The sequence below is a fragment of the Carcharhinus amblyrhynchos genome, chromosome 4, assembly GCF_965287045.1.
Source record: "Carcharhinus amblyrhynchos chromosome 4, sCarAmb.v2.hapA, whole genome shotgun sequence".
In the NCBI taxonomy this organism is placed as follows: Eukaryota; Metazoa; Chordata; class Chondrichthyes; order Carcharhiniformes; family Carcharhinidae; genus Carcharhinus; species Carcharhinus amblyrhynchos.
In genome coordinates, this window is record NC_137327.1 from 47,879,108 (window position 1) to 47,905,020 (window position 25,913).

At 43.1% G+C, this 25,913-nt stretch overlaps 1 protein-coding gene across 5 annotated transcripts in view; it reads right to left on the minus strand.

Moving 5' to 3' along the window:
* fhod1 (formin homology 2 domain containing 1) overlaps nt 1-25,913 on the minus strand; it is a 329,870-nt gene that overhangs the window by 258,563 nt on the left and 45,394 nt on the right. For all 5 annotated transcript variants that reach the window (XM_080187106.1, XM_080187105.1, XM_080187104.1 and 2 more), the window contains exon 3: nt 13,457-13,521. In XM_080187106.1, coding sequence (XP_080043232.1) covers nt 13,457-13,521 — 65 coding nt within the window. The remainder of the gene's footprint in view (nt 1-13,456; nt 13,522-25,913) is intronic.

The window sequence follows — 25,913 nt, forward strand, 5'->3', positions numbered from 1 at the left end:
CTAATCCTCCCAGCACTACTTTAAATTGGTGTCCTTGGATAATTAGTCTCTGTAAAGTAAACAGGTTTCCCTATCCACTCTATCTAGGGCCATCATAATTTTATACATCTCCTCACTCTCCTCTGTTCCAAATAAAACAATCCTATTCTTTCCAATATTTCCTCATAACAAAAATTTCTCATTCCTGGCAACATCCTCACAAACCTCCTCAATACCCTCTCTCATAAAATCATATCCTTCCTTTAACATGGGGACCAAACTGTACACATTGCTCAAGTTGTGGCCTTAACTATTATTTTAAACAATCCTGGCATCACCTTCAACTTTTTGTACTTTATACCTTGGCTAAGGGAAAATATTTCTTAGCTACCTTGTCAACTTTGTGATAGCATCCTTACAGTGCAGAAGGAGGCCAGTTGGCCCATGAAGCCTACACTGACAACAACCTCACCCAGACAGTATCCCCATAATCCCAAGTATTTACCCAACCAATCCCCTGACACTAAGGCGCAATTTAGCATGGCCAATCAACTTAACCCGCACATCTTTGGAGTATGGGAGGAAACTGCAGCACCTGGAGAAAACCCAGACAGACACAGGGAGAAAATGCAAACTCCACACAGACAGTCCTTGGCACAGTGGGGCAGCAGTGCTAACCACTGTGTCACTGTGATGCTGCCTTAAGAGATCTACGGACATGCACTTCACGGATCCTCTTCTCAATATCGCACCATTTGTGTATCCCCTTGCTTTGTTTCCCTACCCAAATGCATACTTTTCACTTCTCTCAACTGAATTCCATTTGCCGTTTTCTTGCCCACACGACCAATTCATTGTCATCTTCCAACAATTGACACTGTCTTCCTCACTATCAACCACACAACCAATTTCAGCAGCATCAGAAATCTTATTACCACACTAAATCAAGAATCTGTAATCTGCTTAATGATGACCCCTACATTTAAGGGTGCATCATAGATGTATACCACAAAAAGCAAGAGAACTATGACTGAGCCCTTTGAGACCCAGTCATTAAAGCATCCATTGACCATAACACTTTAATTCTTGCCACTGAGCCAATTTTTGATCCAACTTGCCATTTTCCTTTGGACTCAAACATGCTTTTAACTTCCTGACCAGTTTGCCAATATGGAGCCTTGTAAAGACCTTGCTAAAATCTATGTAGACTATATCTAGCACATTACCATTATTAACCCTCTTTGTTACACGCTTGAAAATACAACCAAGTTAGTCAGATGTGATCCTCTCTTGACAGATGTGTCCTTAATCAATCAAAGCACAATTAATACTTTTCTAATAATTTGCCCACCATCGAGGTTTGGTTCACTTGTGTGTAATTATTCAGGCTATCCCTTCCTTCCATTTTAAACAACAATGCAACATTAGCAGTCCTCTGGCACCATGATTGTACCCAGAGAGGACTGGAGAATTGTAAGTAAGAAAGCTGTTGTCACTCTGCGGCATGAGTCACAGTGTTTTGTTCCCAGATGTTTTGCTGAACACAATGCACTAAATGAAATACTCCAGGGGATTGCTCTGTGGCTTTGAGAAAATTGAGCAGCATTTTTTAAAACTATTTGTAGAAACGTTGGAATGTTTGCTGTGGGCTTATTTACAATCTCCAGCAAATCAGCTTTTGACATTAATACTCCGACAGCTACTTGGCAATGCTCAGGTCAGCATCCCTATTGCCTAGTTTAGGTGCGGTACTCAGGCATTCAGAGCTGGACAGACTCCAGCTTTGATTCCTGGTCACTGCTGAGTCATCTTATCGCAGTTACAGTAACAGTATGGAAGGAACAATCAGAATTTGTTCTCTTGATCCAGGAATGGTTTCAAAAACAATAAAGGCAAACCAATCAGTGTTCCTATTCCCTATTAATATCCAGTAGTCCCTGTAGTATTAAGTACACCCATAGTGCTGTTGGGGAGGAAGTTCCAGGATTTTGACACAGCGATAGTGAAGGAATGGTGATGTAGTTCCAAGTCAGGGTGATGAGTGACTTGGAAGGGAACTTGTAGGTGACAGCATTGCCAAACATCTGTTATCCTTATCTCTCTCGGTGGTTGTGGGGTTGGATGGTGATATTGAAGTCGTCTTGCTGCAGTGCATGTTGTAGATAGTACACACTGCTTTTGATAGTGGGGATTCAGAAATGGTAATGCCATTGAATGTCAAGGAGGAAGCGGTTGGATTCTCTAATGTTGGCATGGTCGTTGCCTTGCTCTTGTGCGTATGTTCCTTGCCAGTTATCGGCCCAGGCCTGGATACTGTCCACGTCTTGCTGCATTTAAACATGGACTGCTTCAGTATCTGAGGAGCTGTGGATGCCATTGAAGGTTCATCACTAAACATCCTCACCCCTTATGATGGGGTGGAAGGTCATTGATGAAGCAGCTGAAGAAGGTTCAGCCTAGGACACTGCCCTGAGGAACTCCAGCAGTAATGTCCTAGAACTGAGATTATTGACTTCCAACAACCATAACCATCTTCCTATGTGCCAGGTATAACTCTAACCAGTGGAGAGATTCCCCTCCCCCCATCCCCACCAAATTCCATTGATTCCAGTTTTGAAAGGGCTCCTTGATGTCACACTTGGTCCAATGCTGCCTTGATGTCAAGGGCAGGCATTCTCACTTCACTTCTTGAGTTCAGTGTTGCAAGGTTGCTTCAGTCAAATAATCAGCCCACATTCATTGGCAAGTTGTGGTGGCCTGTCAACACTGTACTTCAACAGGAGTCAGCAATAGCAAGGAACAAAAAGAGTGGAGAAAAAGAGCTCAAGATAATGGTAGTCAAGAAGTGGAATAACAAAATCAGGATTGGTTGATAACAGTCAGGGACTTCATTCAAAATGTGGTGTTTAAGGTGCTGTTAAATGTTTCTCTGTCCATTTGTTGCTTCTTTAGCTTCAATGTAGAAAGATTATTGCTCAACACAGGGGCTTATAATGTGCATCAGCATCTGTACGTCATTAAGCATTAAGAATAACTGTCTTGGACAAAAAATTAAAAACTAATAGTGATGCATCACATATAGAAAACAAAGAGTGTACAATGTGTCACTCGTTCTTGTAATATTAGTTTTCCTATAACAATTCCTAATTTATGTATACATTTAGTGAGAGCACTCATTCTCTCTTCTCAATCCATTCATTAACATTAATTTTATATTACATATGATACATCGAAGTATGCGATAGAAACACAATATTCCACTATGAAATTTATGATATTGATTCCATTTCACAGTGCATTGAATGGTCCTTAAAAAAAATTAGCAGACTAAACTATCCTTCCTCGTCTTTCCAAGCCAACAGAGAGATTCTAAAGAATGTCAATCATAAGCAGGAGCTAAGTTTTAGTTTGTGTCTCTTGTTCCAGCAGTGGCATCAAAAAACCACAGCTACCCATTCAAATAAAGTTTACAATTTGGAAGCAACAAAATCTTATCAAATAGATGTATCAGAAATTTTAAATACAGAAGCATTAGAAAGGTATCCCCAAAGTGAAGCAGCTCATGTTTTGATCAGCCTCCCAATGGATTCAGTTGTGCAGTAGCCACTCAAAGCCAGAGTTGGCATTTCACTACAAAACCCTTTATGCACTGGAAAATGAGAAGCATTGCAATGGAGACACTGGTATAATGCACAGTACGTATATCAAAGTGGCTGACACCTGACATGCTGACTGTTTTTTCATGCATCATGATTTGGGATTCAAGTTGGAAAGAGAGACAATGATCAAAAATGCTATCTTTATTAATTTTACATGACATCTAAAGACTGAGCATTTTTTTAAAATTGGAAGCATCAATAGGAAGGGAAGTTGGCAATTTTACATGCAGTCTCCAAGTCAAAAGTTTACTTCCATTGTAAACTACAAGTGCCTCATTATGTATCAGAAATAGTCTCAAAGCCACAGAGGAAAAAAAAGCACTTCAAAAGAAACATACAACATGAAGCAAACAGGAAATATTGACTAAACGTAAGAGCGCCAGATCAGTGGTGCTGATGGGAGAAAGGTCTGTCATGTTCTTACTGATTTGGCGCCAACTCCAGAGATGCTGCTCTTACTGGCGATTTTCAATCATTCATCAAACCAAATGACATTTTGTACTTATTACTGACTTGTGTCCTTTCCTTTACACCTCCACAACTAGAATCAGCAAATAATCCCAAGTATTTTCAATTTAAAAAAATGAATGAATCAATCATCTAAAATAAGCAACATAAATGATGCAGTGAAATGTGAATGTAATGCTAAAAAAAAAGAATTACCAGATAAGATCTCCCTTTCAGATGAAGAGGAGGAGATATTTTCTCTCTCTGAGGGAATTCTCTTCCCCAGAAAATAATGGGGCTGAGTCATTGAATTTATTCAAGGCTGAATTAGACAAGGGTTGGCGGGGGGGCTGCTGCAATGCCAACTGAAAGGTTGAGTTCAGACCACAATCAAATCACCACAAGCAGACCCTAATGAATGGTGGAATTGGCTCAAAGGATCAAATGGCCTCTTCCTGAAGCTGAGCCTTCTTATAAAAGTTGAGTAACTTTGCAAACCAACAAAGCCAGCAAACTGCAGAAAAAAACTTCTCCACCTGATTGAAACTGATGGAGCACCACACTTGACATATTAAACCTCCCTGATGTCTTTCTCTCTCCACTGACTAACTCACTGTGGATTGTCAGCATTTTATTTCAGAATTCATTTACTTAAAAAAACAACACTGAGCTGATTTTACTGAACTGTCCAAAGAAGTTTTATTTAATATCCAAAAATTGCATTTTGGTAAGAGGCTACAGAATTCTGAAGGGAAGTTGGCAATTTTGCATGCAGTCTCCAAGCAAGCACTATTAATTCAAACTGAGGAGTTGCAAAGCACAATAATATGTTCCAATTATGTAAGTGTTGGACAATGCATCCCTACCTTTGCAATTATGAAGGAATGATCTTTTGAGAAACATACCACTCAGAACAATAATTTATTATGTTTTGGCAAAATAGTAGAAACACCAACAACAAAGAAATGTCACCCATTTAATTCTCTCTTTGGGAGAGTGCAGAGCATCTGCTGAATGCAAAAGAAGGAAAATAAATTCTGACTTCACATAATCCTGTGCATCCCTAGGCTGCTGTGTCAACTCGACCTTTGCAACAAGCTTTTGGTTTTACTTTTAGAAGGAGTTTTTTTGTATGTGGTCTAGCAACATGATGTGAGTTTACGTTGAACATGTAGGATGGATCTCATCTGTTCCTCTCTCCACAGATGCTGTTTGGCAGCTTTTGAGTGTTTCTGTATTTCACTGTTTTTGTTTATCCACATCTGCAACATTTAAATGTTGGGACCTTCACCGGGGTCTTCACTATGCTTCTACATAAAGATTTAAACCTCCTACTTTAATATTATCTGCAATATACAATGTTATGATCCTGGACCAGACCCTGAAGGTTTTGATATGATTGGGTCAGAGATGAGTAACTTTTTGTTTAGAGTGGAAAACGTTTGAAATCCCATTAAGAGAATAAAGCCACAAGATTCCACAGTTTTTGAACAAACCGGCTAAACTTTACTATACAAGGATCAATGTGAGGTAAATGGGAATTATCAGGCAAACTGCAGTCAAACACACTACACTGTACTGCACAACAATTGACAGATGCAACCAATTCAGGTCCTGTGGATTCCTCAGCAACCCATCAAGTCAACCAATCTCGTGGAAACACTGGCCGCGATTCTCCCGTCATGACCTGCAACTGTTCTGGCGGGTTGAGGTGGGAGATGCACATTGTTGGCCTTGCACTGGAATTTGCGCATGTGCATCTCCAAGAGCCAGCAAACAGTCGCCGGTCAGACTGCACTGGAAAAAGGCGGGAAGACAGGTAAGTAATTTGAATCTTTTTAAAATATGTTTAGCAAGTCATTATCAGAAACTTTCAGGTCCTGATCGAATCGCCCACCCTGCCAGGAGTACTTCATTCAGGCGGGGTTCAGACTAGCCCCCCATGTTCCAGGAACTAGCGGGAGATCCAGCTGGAATGAAAGGGGGGCAACTGGGGTCCCCCCAGGGGTTGGGCAGTGGAGGGGTGCCCCTGAGCATGGGCTCTCTGGCACAGCCCACTGGGCATCAGGCAGTGCCAAGGGGGCAGGGCCTACTGTGGGCATGGCCTAGAAGCAATTGGAGGGGGTGGGGGGGTCCCGCTGTCATTCTGCAGACAGGATTGGTCTGGGATGGACGGAGGACAGCGATTGGCATGGGTGTGGTCTGATCGCCATTGCTGGGTGTGGGGGAGCTGGATATCGAGGCACTCCAGGGTCGGGGGGGGGCCGGGGGGGGGGGGGGGGGGTAGCGGCAGCACTGCGGGGATCCCGGGCTGGTCAGCGATGGAATTGGCCAGCAAATGGGGAGTCTGACAGATTGGGACCACTGTGCATGCGCAGAGTTCCAGAACTGTCAACCTCCAGTGCAAATAGGCCCCACCCCACTGGGTTTTTAATGATATTCATGACTGGGACCTCTGCAGTGCAGAGATGAGAAACTGAGCTGACAAAACAGTCGGGATTTAGAACAGTTCTCCCACCAATGTAGCACTTTTAGGACAATCGCGGCCACTGTCTCTTTTATGAGGGATTGCAAATTTTAATGCTTTTTTTCCCAAAGATCTACTCAAACTTTCCTCCAAAATTCACTCTAACTTATCTTCCTCAATGACTACTCATCTCACAGAGTTTCATTCTCATCTTGCAAGACTTCATTCCTCTTGATACCCAAGTCTGCACTCCAGCACTAACTCACAGGTGGAACTGGATCTTCAGCCTGGCTGAGCAGAATGATTACCATTGCCTCATTGTCTGAGAACATGGATTCAACAACTTTCCACTATTTTTGCAACACTCCAGGCTTCTCCTGAACCCTCACTACGTTGGGCCTGTTGAATGCAGCACTTTAATTCCTTGGAGCTTCTTTCTTTGTTCCTCTCCCTGGTGGCTCCTATCAGTGGTCCCATGGGGCAGCACTGTGGCACAGTGGTTAGCACTGCTGCCTCACAGCATCAGGGACCCAGGTTCAATTCCCACCTTGGATCACTGTCTACGTGAGTTTCCTCCCACAGTCCGAAAGACGTGTTGGTTAGTTGCATTGGCCATGCTAAATTCTCCTTCAGTGTGCCTGAACAGGCGGTGGAATGTGGCGACTAGGGGATTTTCACGGCAAGTTCATTGCAGTATGGATGTAAGCCTATTAGTGACTAATAAATAAACTTTAACTTTCCCCATCTCTCTTGCCCTCACTCCTGAGACTCAGTATCACTCCACTTTTCAGTCCCATGAATGGATTTTCCCCTGTGAAAGTGGCCTGGGCACTTCTCCTTTGCTGGGCTGTGCATGCAGTGTCTGCTTCCAATCCATGCATTTGCAGAAATGATGTGGGTATGCCGGCGTTGGACTGGCGTAAACACAGTAAAAAGTCTGACAACACCAGGTTTTAGTCCAACCTATTTATTTGATAATATTCTCACTAGCTTTCGAGGGGACAGCCTCTTCGTCAGGTGAATGGAGAGTTCTGGCCTCAGACAGAGCATATAAAGCACAGACAGTTTAGAGATTACTGATTAAAATGCGAATCCTTACACCTAACCTGCTGTTTTGAACAGCAGGTTAGGTGTAAGGATTCGCATTTTAATCAGTAATCTCTAAACTGTCTGTGCTTTATATGCTCTGTCTGAGGCCAGAACTCTCCATTCACCTGACGAAGAGGCTGTCCCCTCGAAAGCTAGTGAGAATATTATCAAATAAATAGGTTGGACTAAAACCTGGTGTTGTCAGACTTTTTATTGCAGAAATGCCCAGGGCATGGCAGTACTTGTCGCAACCACTCCCTGCTCAGGAATCAGGTAAATCAGGTTTCCTAACAGTTAGGAGACAACGTCAATCAAGGGTAGTCAATTTACCCATCATAAGTAATGCCAAGGTCTCAGCCCCGTTCTATAATGCAGGTCTACACAGAAAAGCAGGTCAAAGTGCTGTTTGTTTTCTCAGTCAACAATGGAGCTGTAAACAATTCACATTAAATCAGGCCTGACAACACTTCAGCCATTCTGATCATGTTGCCAAGTCCACTCCATAACCTAGTGTGGGTCTGACTCGAGCAGTCATTTATGCCCCAATTTTGGCACCGAATGCACGAGAGGTAGGTTTCATGCTATAAATGTCCAGAGCATGTGCCAATTTCATAAATAGACAAGAAACCCAACACCTTTGGATAAATTACCTTCATCCCCATAAAGGACACAGAATTATGTTATTTAATTTTGCTCTGGAAAAATACTTTCACTCTGGCCATAAGCATGAAGAGTTCACTGTTACATTGAAGAATAATACTAGACTGTCAAATAATTTGTGAAAAGAAACCTCAAGATGAGTTTCATTAGCAAATTATTTATTGTTTCTTATAATGGGATGAACCTAAATTAAACCCAGTAACAGCACCACCCCCACAAAGCCAAAATAACATAATAGTTCATCTGTATATATGACCCTCATCAGTAATCTTCTGTTTTCCCTTCTCTCCCATTTGGGGGTCAACCAGGTGACTCACTGCAAATTCTCCCGTTGACACCACACCAACTGCTCATCAGATATCCAGCACTGAACCTTTCTTTGTGCAACTGATATACTGATAAAGAAAGCACACTACAGAAATCTACCTTTTTCCCCCACCTACATTGTTCTTACTTGCATCTACATCTTCGATTTAATGTTAACAATGGTGGAGTTAGCTCAATGTTTCCCCTATGAAAATAAAACCACATCTTTAAACAAATTACCACAATTTACAGATTTTCACATGTATTTGACTCTTAATCTTAAACTGAAATATAAATCAGTATGTGCTTTTACATTTCAACAACTTGCTCCAGACATTTCTTCAAATAATTTATAGGATGGAACAAAGCGACCAGAGAAGACAGTTTTCCAATTATTTTGCTTTACTAAATACAAACAAATTGAATGTGATACAATCCCTGCGAAGAACCATAACCCAACATAATCAAACTTGTTCCAAATGAAGAAACAACCAATAAGATTGTACTTTTCATACCTTTTACTTTTAACGTGAATCAGAATCACGCAAATTAAACACAAATTAACAAGCAAATTATTCTTCAAATAAAAAAGGTAAATTTCACTTCAAAATAATTGACACCACAAACTTGCATCTTAAGCACCCCTTCATTGAATACAGAAATTGGAATGTCTTGTTGAAGTTATACAAGACATTGGTAAGGTCACACTTGGAACACTGTGTGCAATTCTGGTCGCCCTATTATGGAAAGGATATTATCAAACTAGAAAGAGTGCAGAAAAGATTTACTAGGGTGCTACCGGGATTTGATGGATTCAGTTATAAGGAGAGGCTAGATAGACTGGGACTTTTTTTCTCTGGAGCATAGGAGGCTGTGCCCCTCATAAGGAGGGGCACAGATCCGCTAGATAGTCAATATTGTTTCCCAAAAGGTAGGGGAGTCTAAAACTAGAGGGTATGGGTTTTAGGTGAGAGGGGAGAGATACGAAAGGGTCTTGAGGGGCAATTTTTTCAACAGAAAGTGATGAGTGTCTGGAACAAGCTGCCAGAGGTAGTAGTAGAAGCGGATACAATTTTGTCTTTTAAAAAGCATTTAAATAGTTACATGGGTACAATGGGTATAGAGCGATATGAGCCAAATGCAGGCAATTGGGATTAGCTTAGGGGTTTTTAAAAAAAGGGCAGCATGGACAAGTTGGGTTGAAGGACCTGTTTCCATGCTGTAAACCCCTATGACTATCATTTCCTGCAAAAATGTTGCACCATGTAACTACACAGTTTCAAAATGTGCTGTTCTTTATTTGCATAGGGTGGGTCAGGAGCTCCGTCCAGCGAAGCTATCACCTTTGAGATTTACGGGTTCGATCATCAGCAAGGCACACTTCTATAAACACTCTCTCTCAGGTCACAACAACCTCGATGGTGTAGCTTTCCAGAGCTCCTTTTCAACTGATCAACCGGTGTTCTTGGTTTGGCTACTTCTGAGAAAACACTTTAGGAACTCCAAGCTATTCACACAGCTTTCCAGGTTTTACATTTTTTAGCTAGCTTACTCCTGTCTCCTTTTCTGCCAAACATAAAATCTAATCTATTCCCAAATATAAATATTCAGTGTGCTCCTCTTTCCACTTTTTCCTTTTGTGTCATAAGAAAATAAGAAATAGGAGCAGGAGTAGGCCATCTAGGCCTTCGAGCATGCCCCGCCATTCAATAAGATCATGGCTGATCTGTCGTGGCTCAGTTCCACATTCCCGCCCTCTCCCCATAACCCTTAATCCCCTCGCTTATCAAAAACTCATCAACCCGCGTCTTAAAAATATTTAGCGAGGCAGCCTCCACCACTTCAACAGGCAGAGAATTCCAGAGATTCACCACCCTTTGAGTGAAGAAGTTCCTCCTCAACTCTGTTCTAAACCGTCCCCCCTTTATCTTGAGGCTGTGCCCCCTAGTCCTACTGTCCTTTCTGAGTGGGAAGAGTCTCTCCACCTCTATCCTATCCATCCCATTCATCATCTTATATGTCTCAATGAGATCTCCCCTCAGTCTTCTAAACTCTAACGAGTACAAGCCTAGTTTATTCAGCCTCTCCTCATTGCTCAACCCCCTCAACTCCGGCATCAGCCTAGTAAACCTCCTCTGCACTCCCTCCAAGGCAGCTCCTCAACTTGTAGCTCTCCTTTTCTGTCTACAAACCAACTTTGTTTCTGGCCACTTAGTGTCTGTGTCTTGACTTCCTTCCTGTTGGTACTGTTTCTGAGCCAAGGATTACAAGGTCACATGGGCCAGTTTTTATTATTCAAGAAAGGTACAACAATCCTTTACATTTGGTACAGGCTTTTAAAAATAATTTTCCAATATTCTTAAAAACTATTACAGATTCCACAGACAATTCAAAGAAATCATAAAATTTCCTTGCTGTACTACTTCTGGGTTGAAGAACATGCCTAAACACAGAACTGTTGCTGATCTTTTTACATAGTTATTTTTATGTCATGAAACCAATAGGTAATTCTTAGAAATTTACTAAACTAACTGTTGGCTTGGCAACAGTATGAACTCAATATTCAGCCTCAATATTCCCAATCTGGGGCAGAAGGGAAAAAGAAAATCAGTTGGGATCTCCAACCCCATTTGCCATGGAATGACATTGGTGAGAAGCACGTGTGGCGTGATGACAACGTGTTCAAACCTGGCCCCAATACTATTCATGGATAAATCATATCATAACACAGAGTTTGAGCTCATGCCTGAGAAACGACGCGAAAGGTCGCGGTTGTGACCAAGCAGAGTGTGGAATAACAGCAACTCGACTGAACACACCAAACTCTGAGTTTATCAAACCTGTGTCCTCAGCACAGTCCTCTACAGCAGTGAGACAAGGGCAATATATGCTAGGCAGGTGAAATGGCTAAAGAGTTCCTGCCTTTATCTCAGTCGAATCTTTGGCCTCTCTTGGCAAGATAAGGTCAAAAAACTCCATGGTCCTAGATTGTGCTAATTCTGTCAGCATACACACATTGCTAAACCAACGAGGTCTGCGCTAGTTTGGCCATGTTCATCTGAATGAATGATGATTATAAACCCATAGACCTTTCATATGATGAACGGGCCACTGAGTAATGACCTCCTGAGCGCCCATATCTCTGCGATAAGAATATCTGCAAACAAGATATGAAGGTGGCGGGCATTGACACTGACAACAGGGAGAGAGATGACAGCTGTGACCTCTGGAGGCTAACTGTTTGGAAAGACATTGAAAGTGGCTTGGAGAAACAGAGCTCAGTTAGTCAAGAAAAAGCTTCAGAGAAAACAAGCTTGCAAGTCGTGCACTGTCTTCCTCTGTGGTCGAGACTGCCATGCTCAAGTGGGACTTCTGAACCACACCAGGCAATGCTTACCAGAGACAAACTCCACAGTGGGATAAACCTATCATTTCTTGAGATCGGAGGCTGCCACTGATGGAAGTGGATAACACTCTTGCCTCAAAATCAGAAGGCTGTGGGTTCAAGCCTCATTCCCGAGGAGGTTGAGCACAAGTCCTACATTATTGGATGTGTACAAACTTTTGGATGATGCGTTAAGCCAAAACCCTGACTTACCTTTCAGGTGGACATGAAATATCCCCAGCACTATTGAAGAAGAGCAAAGAATTTTTCCCAGTGCACTGGCCAATATTTATTCCTCTATCAACATTGCTATAACAGATTAACTGTCCTTTATCTCATTGCTGTTTGAGAGATCTTGCTGTCTGTATATCGGCTGCCACATTTCTTGTATTCTAACAGTGGTTAGCATTGCTGTCTCACAGCACCAGGGATTCGGGTTCAATTCCAGCCTCTGTTGACTGTCTGTGTAGAGCTTGCACATTCTCTCCATGCCTACGTGGGTTTACTCCAGGGGCTGCAGTTTCCTCCCACACTCCAAAGATGTGCGGGTTAGGTGGATTGGCCATGGTAAATTGCCCTTTTGTATCAGGGAGATTAGCAGGGTAAATACATGGGGTTACATGAATAGGGCCTGGATAGGATTGTTATAGGTGCAGGCATGATGGGCTGAAAGGCCTCTTTCTGCAATGTAGAGATTCTATGATCTTCTACGACTGCAGCTGAAAAGTGCTTCATTGACCATGAATCACTTTGAGACGTCCCGCAGTTGTATCACCAAGTTTCCATTGAATTATGTGCCAATAACTGCCAGTGTCTTTAGAACTGGAGTGGAGAAAATTGGAAATATACAAATTAAAATGCATTCTCTTGACACAGCAAGTTGACATACACTCAAGGGAATGAGTTTCATCCATGGCAACCAATAAATGAGACCAGTAAGCATGACCCCAGCTGAGTTTTCTAGATACAGACAGCAGAAGCAACTAGGACATAAAGTCCATCTGGGCAAATGGAAAAACTCAACCACTCTATATAAACAGCAATATCTTACATGCCAAGTTAATATAGTAATGCATGAACTCAGCCCTCAAAAGCAACACTGTCCCTGCCATTGGCATTGCAACAAAATCTCTGAAGCATAATGATGCCAGTCATCATAAAATATAGCTGTATTACAACCAGCTGTTGAATAAGTCATAAGTACGAAAATAACTCATTTGAGTAGTTACTCAATTAAGATACATTATATTCATACAGGGTCACAATCAAAAATGCTCTTACACGTACATCCCATCCAACAGTTTCAAATAAACTTGGAGCAGTGGGAACCTAATTCAAATTATTCTGACTTTTCTTGTAACTTAATTTGTACAATAAGAATGACATCACTAAAGGGTTTGACACAGATGGATCATGTTTCTTTCATAAGATTCAGCACCTGCAGAAATGGAATATTCCACTCACCTATAATGGCATGAACTCTTACAGACAGCTGGGTCCGAAGGATTATGGTAGGTCGTCTCCCTTTGCTGAGTGAGAAAGAAATGCTTCATTAGTCAACTAGAACCTCAATGCTTTCTGCCACCTATTTGGTGTACAATACTAGCACAAACACCTCTGCAGTGAGTTATGCAGTAGTTTACCTGCAAATGCATGTTAATATGACTGGAAAATAACAGTTCCTCTCATCAGTAAAGCATCCAGGCTCCAGTTCCTGCCAAAGTTATTTCAGCGAAGAAAAGCCACAGCATGTCATGTTGCAAACTTTTCTTACCATGTTTTCTTCATAAAGCATTTTGGAATTAAGCTGTTTATATGTTGCAGTTTAAAACATTGGAAATGCACAACCTTGAAATGAACAACCTTGAAATGAACATGGACTGTAGGGGTTTAGAGATGAAGATCAGGAAGGAAACCAAGTTCTGCCTCATCTCAGCATTCTCTCAACATACTCAACTCATGCCTTGCAACGTCTCTTCCCATCAAAATTTGCATTTAATTTTGATTGGGGGGAGGGCACAGCAACAGTCTTGAATAGAATGAATAGAATCCTCACTGTGCAGAATGAGGCCATTCAGCCCATCATATCTGCACCGACTATCCAAAAGAGCATCTTATCATCTTAACCTGGCCAATCCACCTCCTCTACAAATCTTTGGATTAGCAGCTCTCCTGAGCAATCCACAACTTCCACTAGAACAGGACACAAAAGTCCCAAATATTGACCGCTGCACCAGTAAAAGTTGGGAAACTAGTCATGGTTTCATAAAAAGCTTTAAAAGGCAAGCTCCAACCTGATTCAGGAGTACATAGCAGGTTAGTGTTTAAGAGTTATTATGAAAGTGAAGCAAGAATACCCACTAATGCGGAGAACTAAAACATATTCCTTATTTTAGATTATCATAGGAAGACAAATCATGCTGATTGAGTTGAGTGGAGTCTGATTGTAACTGTTGCTTGTTATGTTTTTGCTTTGATTGTAAATAGCTTAATAATTTGCATCTGGCCTCATTTTATCAATTGTTTTCTTTGTCCATTTTCAAAGTGTTTGGAGATGCAGACAGAACCACATGCAAAACACGACTATCTGGTTTGAATCACAAGTAGGATAGGGGTGGGGATACCATGGTTATACCCTCCACTCATGATCATATTGTTGGATATCGGGCAGAACAGCTACCCTCAAATTCAAAATTCTCAGATTACTTACAGGAATCATGAATACCTGGAGTATCTAAACAAATACACTAAACTTGTCCCAGTATTCATAAAGATCGTGCTTAGAATAATCAGTTGCACTAACCTATAAATCAGCAGGCTGTTTCTTAAATGCAATCCTCTTGGATCTGAGCACTGGTGTTATATACAATGATACAAAATAGGAGAAGTAAGCCATCTGATCCCTTGAGCCTGCTCCACCATTCAATATGGCCTGTGTTTCAAGTTCTGCATTCCCATCTACAATGGATAACCTCCGATTCCCTTCCCTAACAAGAATCACTCTGCCACCATCTTATCTTTAAAAATCAGTGCCAGAAAATCTTCATTAAATAGAGCTGGAGAAGGAAAATGAAGAATCAGCTTCATTTTATTTCTCGTGACTCCTCAGTCCCACATTGACATAGACAAATTCCATCTAATTGTGAGAGAAGGAAGTCTGAAGCTGCAGCAGATCCAGCCTGCAGATAGCAGAGTCAACTTTCTGGTTTGTACACAATAGGCAGATTGCACCCAGAGTTGTGTGAGCCTTTACAACTGATATTTTCTCTCAGGGTTCATTATGAAGTAGCTAAATGCAAAATCTGCCATGAAGAAGCATTTTAGAACATATTTATCTCTTTAAATATAATGTTTTTTTAATCCTTAAATTTGAAGAGTGGTTTGATTATCATGGCTGGAATGGGTTTAATAAAACATAAACATTACAATTGTTCTCAATTCATCACCTTTGAGCAACCTGATATTAAATAATCAAAAATGACCTTTGAAAAATATTCAGGAATACATGCTGGTTGTATTCAACACAATTCAATTCAAATTTGTAGATATAAAAATCCCATGTGGCTACAGTGCAGTTGTATGGTAGTCAGTATTAGTAAATTAAAGTTATACTCAAAATCTTTTGCTTAAAGAAGAACCAATTCAATTGTGGACCATCCCTCCAAGGCCTGGAAATAGATACAATTAGTGAAGACTCACCCTTGTGATTAGTTTAATATGAGGATGTGTCCAGTTGTGTATTTGGGGAGTGCTTCGTCAACAATGTGTTTTAAATCCGCACAAAAGATCAGAGAGTTGCACTGAATGTTATTGGTTCTTAAAATTTCCTGATCCTTTGCCAATTACACTGAAGAAAAATAGGCACGCACGAGTGAAAGCTTCAGGTGCAAACAGCCAGGGAAATCGCAGATGACAGCGCTCAATTTTTCTATAATGAGCTCCTACTGCATGATTCCCTGAGGACAAAAATTTAGTCCCAAATACACTTCTCGTTGGGCTTCATTTATTTGGAAATCAGCAGTTCAGCATAGAGGAAATATGCTATTGGAACGACCCGATGTTCCTGCTGTTGTTGACACCGTTCAATGATTTGCTTAATATTGAGTGATAAGCTCTTCACCGAATGATATTGTAATGCAGCACAAAATTTCCAATTGGTACACTTCTTTTAAAAAATGGAAAACTGATGTAAATTTCTCCCAAATTATTGGGTTCCATAAAGCCTGCCTGGGATTTTGTTCTTAAATTAACATGTGAAAGTACTAATTTGTTTGCTGGAGCAGGCAAGTGAAGGAGCAGAGAGTCAGGTAAGAAATTACCTGTTTAAAACCTGTTTAAATAAGTTTAAAGCATTTTCGTGGGCTTTTTAGTGTGTAGTTAGAACTTACCTTGTAGAACTGTTTAAATTATTTAAAAGCATTTTCGCGGGCCTTTTGTATTTACCGCTTTAAGAATTCAAAGGGAGTGGAGAGCAGGGATTTGTGGGAAAGCAGGCTTTTAAACAGCGCCAGGTTTAAAAGGAGGCCTGGTGTAGACAGCAGGCAGCGTAGTGAGAGGGAAGCAGAGTGAGCTGCTAGGGCTTAGGTTCAAAGGGCTGGGGAGAAAAAGAGCCAGGTAAGTTCGTGTTACATTCGTTCGATATTACTACAGGGAATAATGGAGGGGCATGTGATGTGCTGTTTCTGTATGATGTGGGAGCTGGTGGACCCCAGGGTCCTTCCATGTGACCATGTCTGCAGTAAGTGCAGGTTGCTGGAGGAGCTCCAGCTCAAAGTAGATGAACTGGCCTCTGAGCTACAGACACTGAGGCTCATCAGGGGGAGGGAGGGTGCCACTGACAATGGGGTGCACCCCTCCTAGACTGGCTAACTCTAAGGGTCAGGAACAGGAGGGGGCTGCGGAGAGGAAGGAGGGTGGGGACCGGATGCCTCAGCCTCTCAATCTGCATAACAGGTTTGAGGTTCTTGCTTCCAGTCTGGACGAGAACGAGGGAGGTGAGCTTGGTGAGCAAACTGCACACGGTACAGTGATGCAGACACAGGTCATAGGCAAAGAGAAGGTGAAAAGGAACGTAGTCGTAATTGGGGACAGTGGGGTTAAGGGTATTGACACTGTCCTTTGTCACAATGACAAAGTGCACAGAAGGGTGTGTTGTCTGCCTGGTGCTCGGGTCCAGGATGTCGCGTCTGGGCTGCAGAGGAACCTGGAGTGGGAGGGTGAGAACCCGGTCGTTGTGGTACATGTGGGTGCCAACGATGTAGGCAAAATGCAAACTGAAGATCTGGGGAGGGAGTATGAAAAGCTGGGAATGGAATTAAAAAGTAGAACCGACAAGGTGGTTATCTCCGGACTACTGCCTGAACCGAGTGCAGACGGGCGTAGGGTTGATAAGATTAAGGGAGTGAATGGGTGGCTCAGGGATTGGTGTGGGAGGAATGGGTTTGAATTTATGGGGCATTGGCATCAGTATTGGGGTAGGTGGGACCTGTTTGGGTGGGATGGGGTTGGTCTGAACCGTGCTGGGACCAGAGTCCTGGCGAATCGTGTAAATAGGACTGTAGGTAGGGCTTTAAACTAATTAGTGGGGGGGAGGGTGCGAGGGTATGTGACATTACGGGGTCTAAAGTAAAGGAGAGGGTGCAGGTAAGGGGGGGAGGCCAAGCATGTCCCAATAATACAAGGAGTAGGGGGCGTGAGTATGGTTGGTGGCGTTCTGGCAAATAGGGTACAGGCGAAGGCTGGGACGAAGGCACTTTATCTGAATGCATGAAGCATTCGGAATAAAGTGGATGAGCTGGTGGCACAGATCAGCACAAATGGATATGATCTGGTGGCCATTACAGAGACATGGCTGCAAGGTGACAGGGACTGGGAGCTGAATGTCCAGGGGTATCAAGTGTTTAGGAAGGATAGGCAGGAGGAAAAAGGGGGGGGCATAGCTCTGCTGATTAAGGATAACATCAGGGTGGTAGTAAGGGATGATATAGGAACCAAAGAGCAGAACGTGGAATTGTTGTGGGTGGAGATTAGGAACAGCAAAGGGAGGAAGACGCTGGTGGGTGTCGTCTATAGGCCCCCGAATAATGATCTGGAGGTGGGGCGGGCTGTTAACGCGCAAATAAATGCGGCGTGCAGGAATGGAACGGCGATAATTATGGGGGATTTCAATCTACATGTTGATTGGTCGACCCATGTTGGACGCGGTGGGCTCGAGGAGGAGTTCTTGGAATGCTGCCGGGATAGTTTCCTCGAACAGTATGTGTTGGAGCCGACGAGGGAGCGAGCTATCTTGGATCTGGTGTTATGTAATGAGGCGGGTAGAATTAGGGACCTTGTGGTGAAGGATCCTCTTGGGAAGAGTGATCATTGTATGGTAGAGTTTCTGATGCAGATGGAGGAGGAGAAAGTGGGCTCCTGGACATGTGTCCTTTGTTTGAACAGAGGGGAGTATGGTAGGATGAGAGAGGAATTGGCGAATGTTGATTGGGGGAGTGCGTTGGAAGGTAGGTCTGCTGAGGAACAGTGGAGATCTTTAAGGAGATCTTTCTTGGTGCTCAGCAGAAATTTATTCCGATGGTTAAAAAGGATCGGAGGAGGAGAGGTAATCAGCCGTGGATAACGAAGGAGGTGAAGGAAAGTGTTAAATTAAAAGCGGAAGCGTTTAGAGTAGCTAAGAGTAGTGGGCGAGAAGAGGATTGGGAGAGGTTTAAATGTCAACAAAGATTGACAAAGAAATTGATAAAGAAGTGTAGGATAAACTATGAAGCTGGGCTAGCGCTTAATATAAAAAAGGATAGCAAGAGTTTTTATAAATACATAAAAAGGAAGAGGCTGGCTGGGGTGAACGTTGGACCCTTAGAGGATGAGAGGGGGGACTTAGTGGTAGGGGATGGGGAAATGGCTGAGGCCCTGAATAAGTTTTTTGTTTCGGTCTTCACGGAGGAGGACGTGAGTAATTTGCCGGGTGTTAGCAATGGAAAGATGGTAGGAGTGGAGGGCCTGAATGACATTATTGTTACTAGAGAGGCAGTGCTCGAAAGACTGGAGGGACTGATTGTGGACAAGTCCCCAGGACCGGATGGAATGCATCCAAGGGTTCTGAAGGAAATGGCGGAGGTGATAGTGGATGCCTTGGTGATTATTTTCCAAACGTTGCTGGATTCCGGGGAAGTGCCGGAAGATTGGAAAACGGCTAATGTTACGCTGTTGTTTAAGAAGGGTGGCAGGCAAAAGGCAGGGAATTATAGGCCGGTTAGTTTAACGTCTGTTGTAGGAAAAATGTTAGAATCCGTGATCAAGGAGAAAATAGTGAGGCATCTTGAGGAGAATTGTTTGGTAGAGCAGACGCAGCACGGTTTCGTTAAGGGGAAGTCGTGTCTGACAAACTTATTGGAGTTCTATGAGAATGTGTCTAGGGCGGTGGATAGAGGAGAGCCGGTGGATGTGGTCTTTCTTGATTTTCAGAAGGCGTTTGACAAGGTGCCTCACAAGAGGTTATTGCAGAAGGTCAGGGGGCATGGAGTTGGGGGTAGGGTGTTAGCGTGGATAGAGGATTGGCTGTCAAATAGGAGGCAGAGAGTGGGGGTCAATGGGTGCTATTTGGATTGGCGGTTGGTGACTAGTGGTGTGCCCCAGGGGTCGGTGCTGGGGCCTCAGCTATTCACCATTTATATAGATGATCTGGAGGAGGGAACCGAATGCATGGTGTCGAAATTTGCTGATGACACCAAGATTGGGGGAACGGCAAATTGTGCGGAGGGTGTGGAGAGTCTGCAGAAGGATCTAGATAGGCTGGGCGAATGGGCCAGGAACTGGCAAATGGAATTTAATGTTGGCAAATGTGAGGTTGTCCACTTTGGTAGGAAGGACTATTACTTACGTGGCGAAAAACTGCAGCATGCAACGGTGCAGAGGGACCTAGGGGTCCTTGTGCATGAGTCGCAAAAACCCAGCCTGCAGGTGCAGCAGGTGGTCAGGAAGGCAAATGGGATGCTGGCCTTCATAGCGAGGGGGATTGAATATAAAAGTAGGGAGGTCTTGCTGCAGCTGTTTAGGGCACTGGTGAGGCCACAGCTGGAGTACTGTGTGCAGTTTTGGTCGCTGAACTTATGCAAGGATATTTTGGCCTTGGAGGGAGTGCAGAGGAGGTTTACTAGGCTGATACCGGAGTTGAGGGGATTGAGCTATGAGGAGAGGCTGAATAAACTAGGCTTGTACTCGTTAGAGTTTAGAAGAATGAGGGGAGATCTCATTGAGACGTATAAGATGATGAATGGGATGGATAGGATAGAGGTGGAGAGGCTCTTCCCGCTCAGAAAGGACAGTAGGACTAGAGGGCACAGCCTCAGGATAAAGGGGGGGCAGTTTAGAACAGAGTTGAGGAGGAACTTCTTCACTCAATGGGTGGTGAATCTCTGGAATTCTCTGCCCATTGAAGTGGTGGAGGCTGCCTCGCTAAATATATTTAAGACGCGGGTTGATAGGTTTTTGATAGGCAAAGGGATTAAGGGTTATGGGGAGAGGGCGGGAATGTGGAACTGAGCCACGACAGATCAGCCATGATCTTATTGAATGGTGGGGCAGGCTCGAAGGGCTAGATGGCCTACTCCTGCTCCTATTTCTTATGTTCTTATGTTCTTATATTCTTAATGGAGGCTGACTGGAAAAAGACAGGTCAGCTCTAAAAATCATGCAGGCTTCAATGATGTTGTAAAGGACACAGCACACCCAGTATAAAAAAAAGTTATTGCTTGCCTGCAGGTTTTTAATCTCAGATGTTCTGTGTAAGATTACAAGGCATAGGAGCAGAATTGGGCCATTTGGCCCATCAAGTCTGCTCTGCCATTCAATGAAGTCATGACTGATCTGATACAGTAATCCTTAACTCCACTTTCCCACCTTATCCCTATAACCCTTGATTCCCTTACTGATTAAAAACCTGTCTATTTCAGCCTTGAAAATCCTGAACAACACAGCCCTACAGCCTTCTGTGTAACTAATTCCACACTCAGAGAGAAGAAATTCCAAAATGGAACTGCAATGTTTCTTTAACATTTTACCATTAGATTCTGCTACTGGTGTGTTTTGGTGGGAATGGAGGATATGGGTGTGAAATGAAGGGAGATCCAATGCTCAATAGTCATAAAATTCTGTAGCACAGAATGAGTTGGTATAATTATATGTCTGCCTGACCAGCGTTGACTCTTTGAAGGAACGATGCAATTAGTTCCATTTCTTTTCCCCATGACCATGTAGTGGTACTAAGGGTCTGTTCATCCCAATTCAGGTGCCCACTGAAGTTTTCCCAGATTATTAAAGTAGGGGTCAAACTCCAAGTCTGATGGCTTGCTTCACAATCAGTTTTACAAATGTCCCTTACATGACATTATAAGTGAGGTTTTAATTTCATTGAGTTTTTCCTCCTCCCTCAGCACTCCAAACCTTGTTCCCAATCACCAACCAACAGCAATATCACCTGAGGACTTTGAAACCAGGGGAAGACTGAACTCAAAGATTTTGGAGAATGCACAGGACCACAGTTAGCATTCACCAGCTAAGGTTTGCAGATGTAAAGAGCGGCCAGTTGGACACAGTACTGGAAAGGCTAAAACCCACAGAAACACGAGCCAACACAACTCAGCAGCAGAGTAGGGAAAAAAATCAAGATAATTGCTTTGTAAAATGGCACAAACCCCAAGAAACCTCTTAAACATCAGGGCTAGACCTTGTTCTGGAGTACTGCTGGATAATTCAGAATTATAATCAAAGCTGGATTTATTTAGTAATACTGTATGACAGATCACATGCTGAAATGAATAATCCCCCATATGACTTGGTTGATGTAACTTTAAGCAAGCCACAGTTTTCAGACTTCCTTGTCAAACCCTGAAAAATGTGCTTGTTCAGCATCACTTTTGGCAACCCATGGTATTTTAGTCTCCAGTCTCGTCTTTGTGGTAGCATTTCGTACCATTACCCAACCCAGTCATTATCGACCTTTTTATAATTATAACAACACACATAACCAAACTGTTCCAGTTTAAAAACATTTTGCTGCCTTGTTCCAAATCTGCAAACAAACTTTAATAAACATCATTGCAGATTCAGCTTGTGAATCATTTATTTGATTTTTTCACACTGCCTTGCATGTAGCATTTCAAAGAAAGTAAATTTGATCAGTTCAAATTAATAGTGAAAATTAGGGTGTAACCTAATGTTATCACAAACCATTCTGCACTTTTGAACCCCATGCACCTGTACAGAGAGGCCTTTTCAATACATGTTGTTTCCACAATCATTCATTCTAATTAGCAAATGCACTGGGGAGTCACTGAATATCCAACTTTAATTACACGGGAAAATAGACAAAAACAACACTAATGTAATCATGGCACCATTTTGTGTGCATTGCCAATTTTGCATTTGGCATATGTAGATAATTCCAATGTTTCACTACTGCAGGAACTTCAGTAATCCCTATCCCATAGTCACATAAAGCCAGCGGATCTGAGCTATACTGCCAGTTCAGCACAGCTCAGTCATTAAGGGAAAGCCCAACTCACTACCACACAAGTGGTAAGTAACTTTGTTCAGTGTTACTGAGCAGGCAATGGGAAGGTTGGTCCTTTATCAACATTAAAGATCCAAAAATGAAATTTAGCTGTTCTAGATATTCCACCTGTTTGTAATTCACCTCACGCCAATTGTGGCGTGAACGGGTAGTGGTGAAAAAGCAAACACTTCAAGGAGTTCTCGCATGCTATGACATCCAATAATGCAGAGGAGAAAATTGCCTGTGGGGGAGTGGGAGAGCTGGAACTGTGCAAAACACTAGTTAAACTGCAGCTGCAGCGCAGCTTAAAATTCTACTTACTCTATAATAGGAAAGATGTGATCACACCAGAGAGATATGAGGAGATTTACAAGGATGTTCCCAGAAGTGGAGAAGTTTTGGAATGAGGAAAGTTTGGATAGACTGAGATTGTTTTCTTTGGAACAGAGGAATGCAGAGAAGATTTAATAGAGGTGTATGAAAATATGAGCAGCCTAGATAAAATGGATAGAAAGGAGGTGAATAACCAGAGGCAAAGGTTTTAAAGTGATCAGGGGAAGGATTGAAGGAAGCTGAAGAATACTTTATTCCACCCAGAGGATGGTGAAGGTCTGGAACTCACTGCCTGAAAGGGTGGTAGATGCAGAAACCCTCATGGCATTTAAAAAATATTTGGATACTCTGTAATCTGCAGGACAACTAACCAAGAGCTGGAAGGTGGGGTTAGGCTGGATAGCTCTTTTTCAGCTGACACAGACACAATGGGCCAAATGGCCTCCTACTGTGTTCTAATTCTTTTCTATGCCTCCATGTATATCAACAACTATCAGCAAACAATGATTCAACCATCTAGCAATAGGATAATTCCAAGTATTGAATGTACACAGCAGACAAGTTATATTGCTGGAGATTAACAGTAAGAAGCCAATGACTCTTATGACATTGGCAGAGTTCTTCTGATATCATTTCTACGGCTCCTCAGTGCAGCCTATTTCGATTTGTTTCATGCCCAGCAGTCAGCTGGAATGTTGGAACACCAGGGGAATTGACAGTCACCGGGCTTGGACTGCAGGCTTTATGCCTGTTCCTTCCCCAGTTCCGAACAAATATTTATTCCATTTTATGGATTTGAAGCCAACCACAAAAGAGCTGTCAAGAAGCTCAGAAGATGCCCACAAAGACACACTCTCTTGTACAGTAGAAATACCGTCCACTATGCACTATGTAATAAAATAAGGCAGCCCCCACAAGGGATGTCACTTCCAAATCAGGAGTTCTCCTGGCAGTTTCCAGTACAGAACTGGAGAAGTCAGAATTCAATAGCTTTTAAACAAACACAGAACCAGGAAAGAAAAGGAGTTGATGAAAGAGAGGATAGATCGGCAATAGAGTGGGAGGGTAGGAGCAACCATATGCTAAATGACAAAGGAGGATGGTGATGCTTAAGAACATAAGAAATAGGAGCAGGAGTAGGCCATCTAGCCTTTCGAGCCTGCCCCGCCATTCAATAAGATCATGGCTGATCTGTCGTGGCTCAGTTCCACATTCCCACCCTCTCCCCATAACCCTTAATCCCCTCGCTTATCAAAAACCCATCAACCCACGTCTTAAAAATATTTAGCGAGGCAGCCTCCACCACTTCAACGGGCAGAGAATTCCAGAGATTCACCACCCTTTGAGTGAAGAAGTTCCTCCTCAACTCCGTTCTAAACCTCCCCCCCTTTATCTTGAGGCTGTGCCCTCTAGTCCTACTGTCCTTTCTGAGCAGGAAGAGCCTCTCCACCTCTATCCTATCCATCCCATTCATCATCTTATATGTCTCAATGAGATCTCCCCTCATTCTTCTAAACTCTAACGAGTACAAGCCTAGTTTATTCAGCCTCTCCTCATAGCTCAACCCCCTCAACTCCGGTATCAGCCTAGTAAACCTCCTCTGCACTCGCTCCAAGGCCAAAATATCCTTGCGTAAGTTCGGCGACCAAAACTGCACACAGTACTCCAGCTGCGGCCTCACCAGTGCCCTGTACAGTTGCAGCAAGACCTCCCTACTTTTATATTCAATCCCCCTCGCTATGAAGGCCAGCATCCCATTTGCCTTCCTGACCGCCTGCTGCACCTGCAGGCTGGGTTTTTGCGACTCATGCACAAGGACCCCTCGGTCCCTCTGCACCGTTGCATGCTGCAGTTTTTCGCCATGTAAGTAATAGTCCTTCCTACCATTATTCTGCTAGCAGAAACGGGATGGAATTGGGACAAGTGAAAAAAAAAGATAGAATCATAGAATCCCTGCAGTACAGAAAGAGGCCATTTGGCCCATTGAGTCTGCACCGACCACAAGCCCACCCATATCCCTATATATTTACCCACTAACCCCTCCAATCTACGCATCTCAGGACATTAAGGGCAATTTTTAGCATGGCCAATCAATCTAACCCACACGTTTGGACTGTGGGAGGAAACTGGAGCACCCGGAGGAAACCCACGCAGTCACGAGGAGAATGTGCAAGCTCCACGCAGATAGAGACCTAAGCCGGGAATCGATCCCAGGTCCCTGGAGCTGTGAAGCAGCAGTGCTAACCACTGTGCTACCGTGCTGCCCCAAATGGGACAGAATGGCTTTGGCTGGTAGGATTAAGGAAAATCCAAAGGCATTTTATTCCTATATTAGGAGCAAGAGAGTGGTTAGAGGGAAAATTGGTCCTCTTAGGAACAAAAGTGGGGAGTCATGTATTGAGTTGGAGGGAATGGGGGAGCTCCTGAATGAATACTTTGCGTCGGTATTCACGAAGGAGAGGGGTTCGGAATCATGCGGTCTCTTGGAGGGAGCGGAGGATCAGTTGCAGGAAATATCTATTACGAGGGAGGAAGTGCTAGGGCTTTCAGGTAGCGTAAGGACAGATAAAGCTCCGGGGCCTGATGGTATTTATCCCAGGCTGCTTAGGGAGGTGAAAGATGAAATTGCTGGGCCTCTGGCACAAATCTTTGTCTCTTCTTTGGACACAGGTGAGGTCCCAGAAGACTGGAGGGTGGCAAATGTGGTCCCGTTGTTCAAAAAAGGTAGTAGGGATAACCCTGGAAATTATAGACTGGTGAGTTTGACATTGGTGGTAGGGAAATTAATGGAAAAAATACTTAGGGGTAGGATGTATGAGCATTTGGAGCGTTGCGATCTGATTAGGGCTACACAACATGGCTTTGTTAGAGGGAGGTCTTGCCTTACGAATCTTGTGGAATTCTTTGAGGAGGTGACAAAAACGGTTGACGATGGGAGAGCCGTTGATGTCATCTATATGGATTTCAGTAAGGCGTTTGACAAAGTCCCTCATGGTAGGCTGGTAGAAAAGGTTAAGGCGCATGGGATACAAGGTC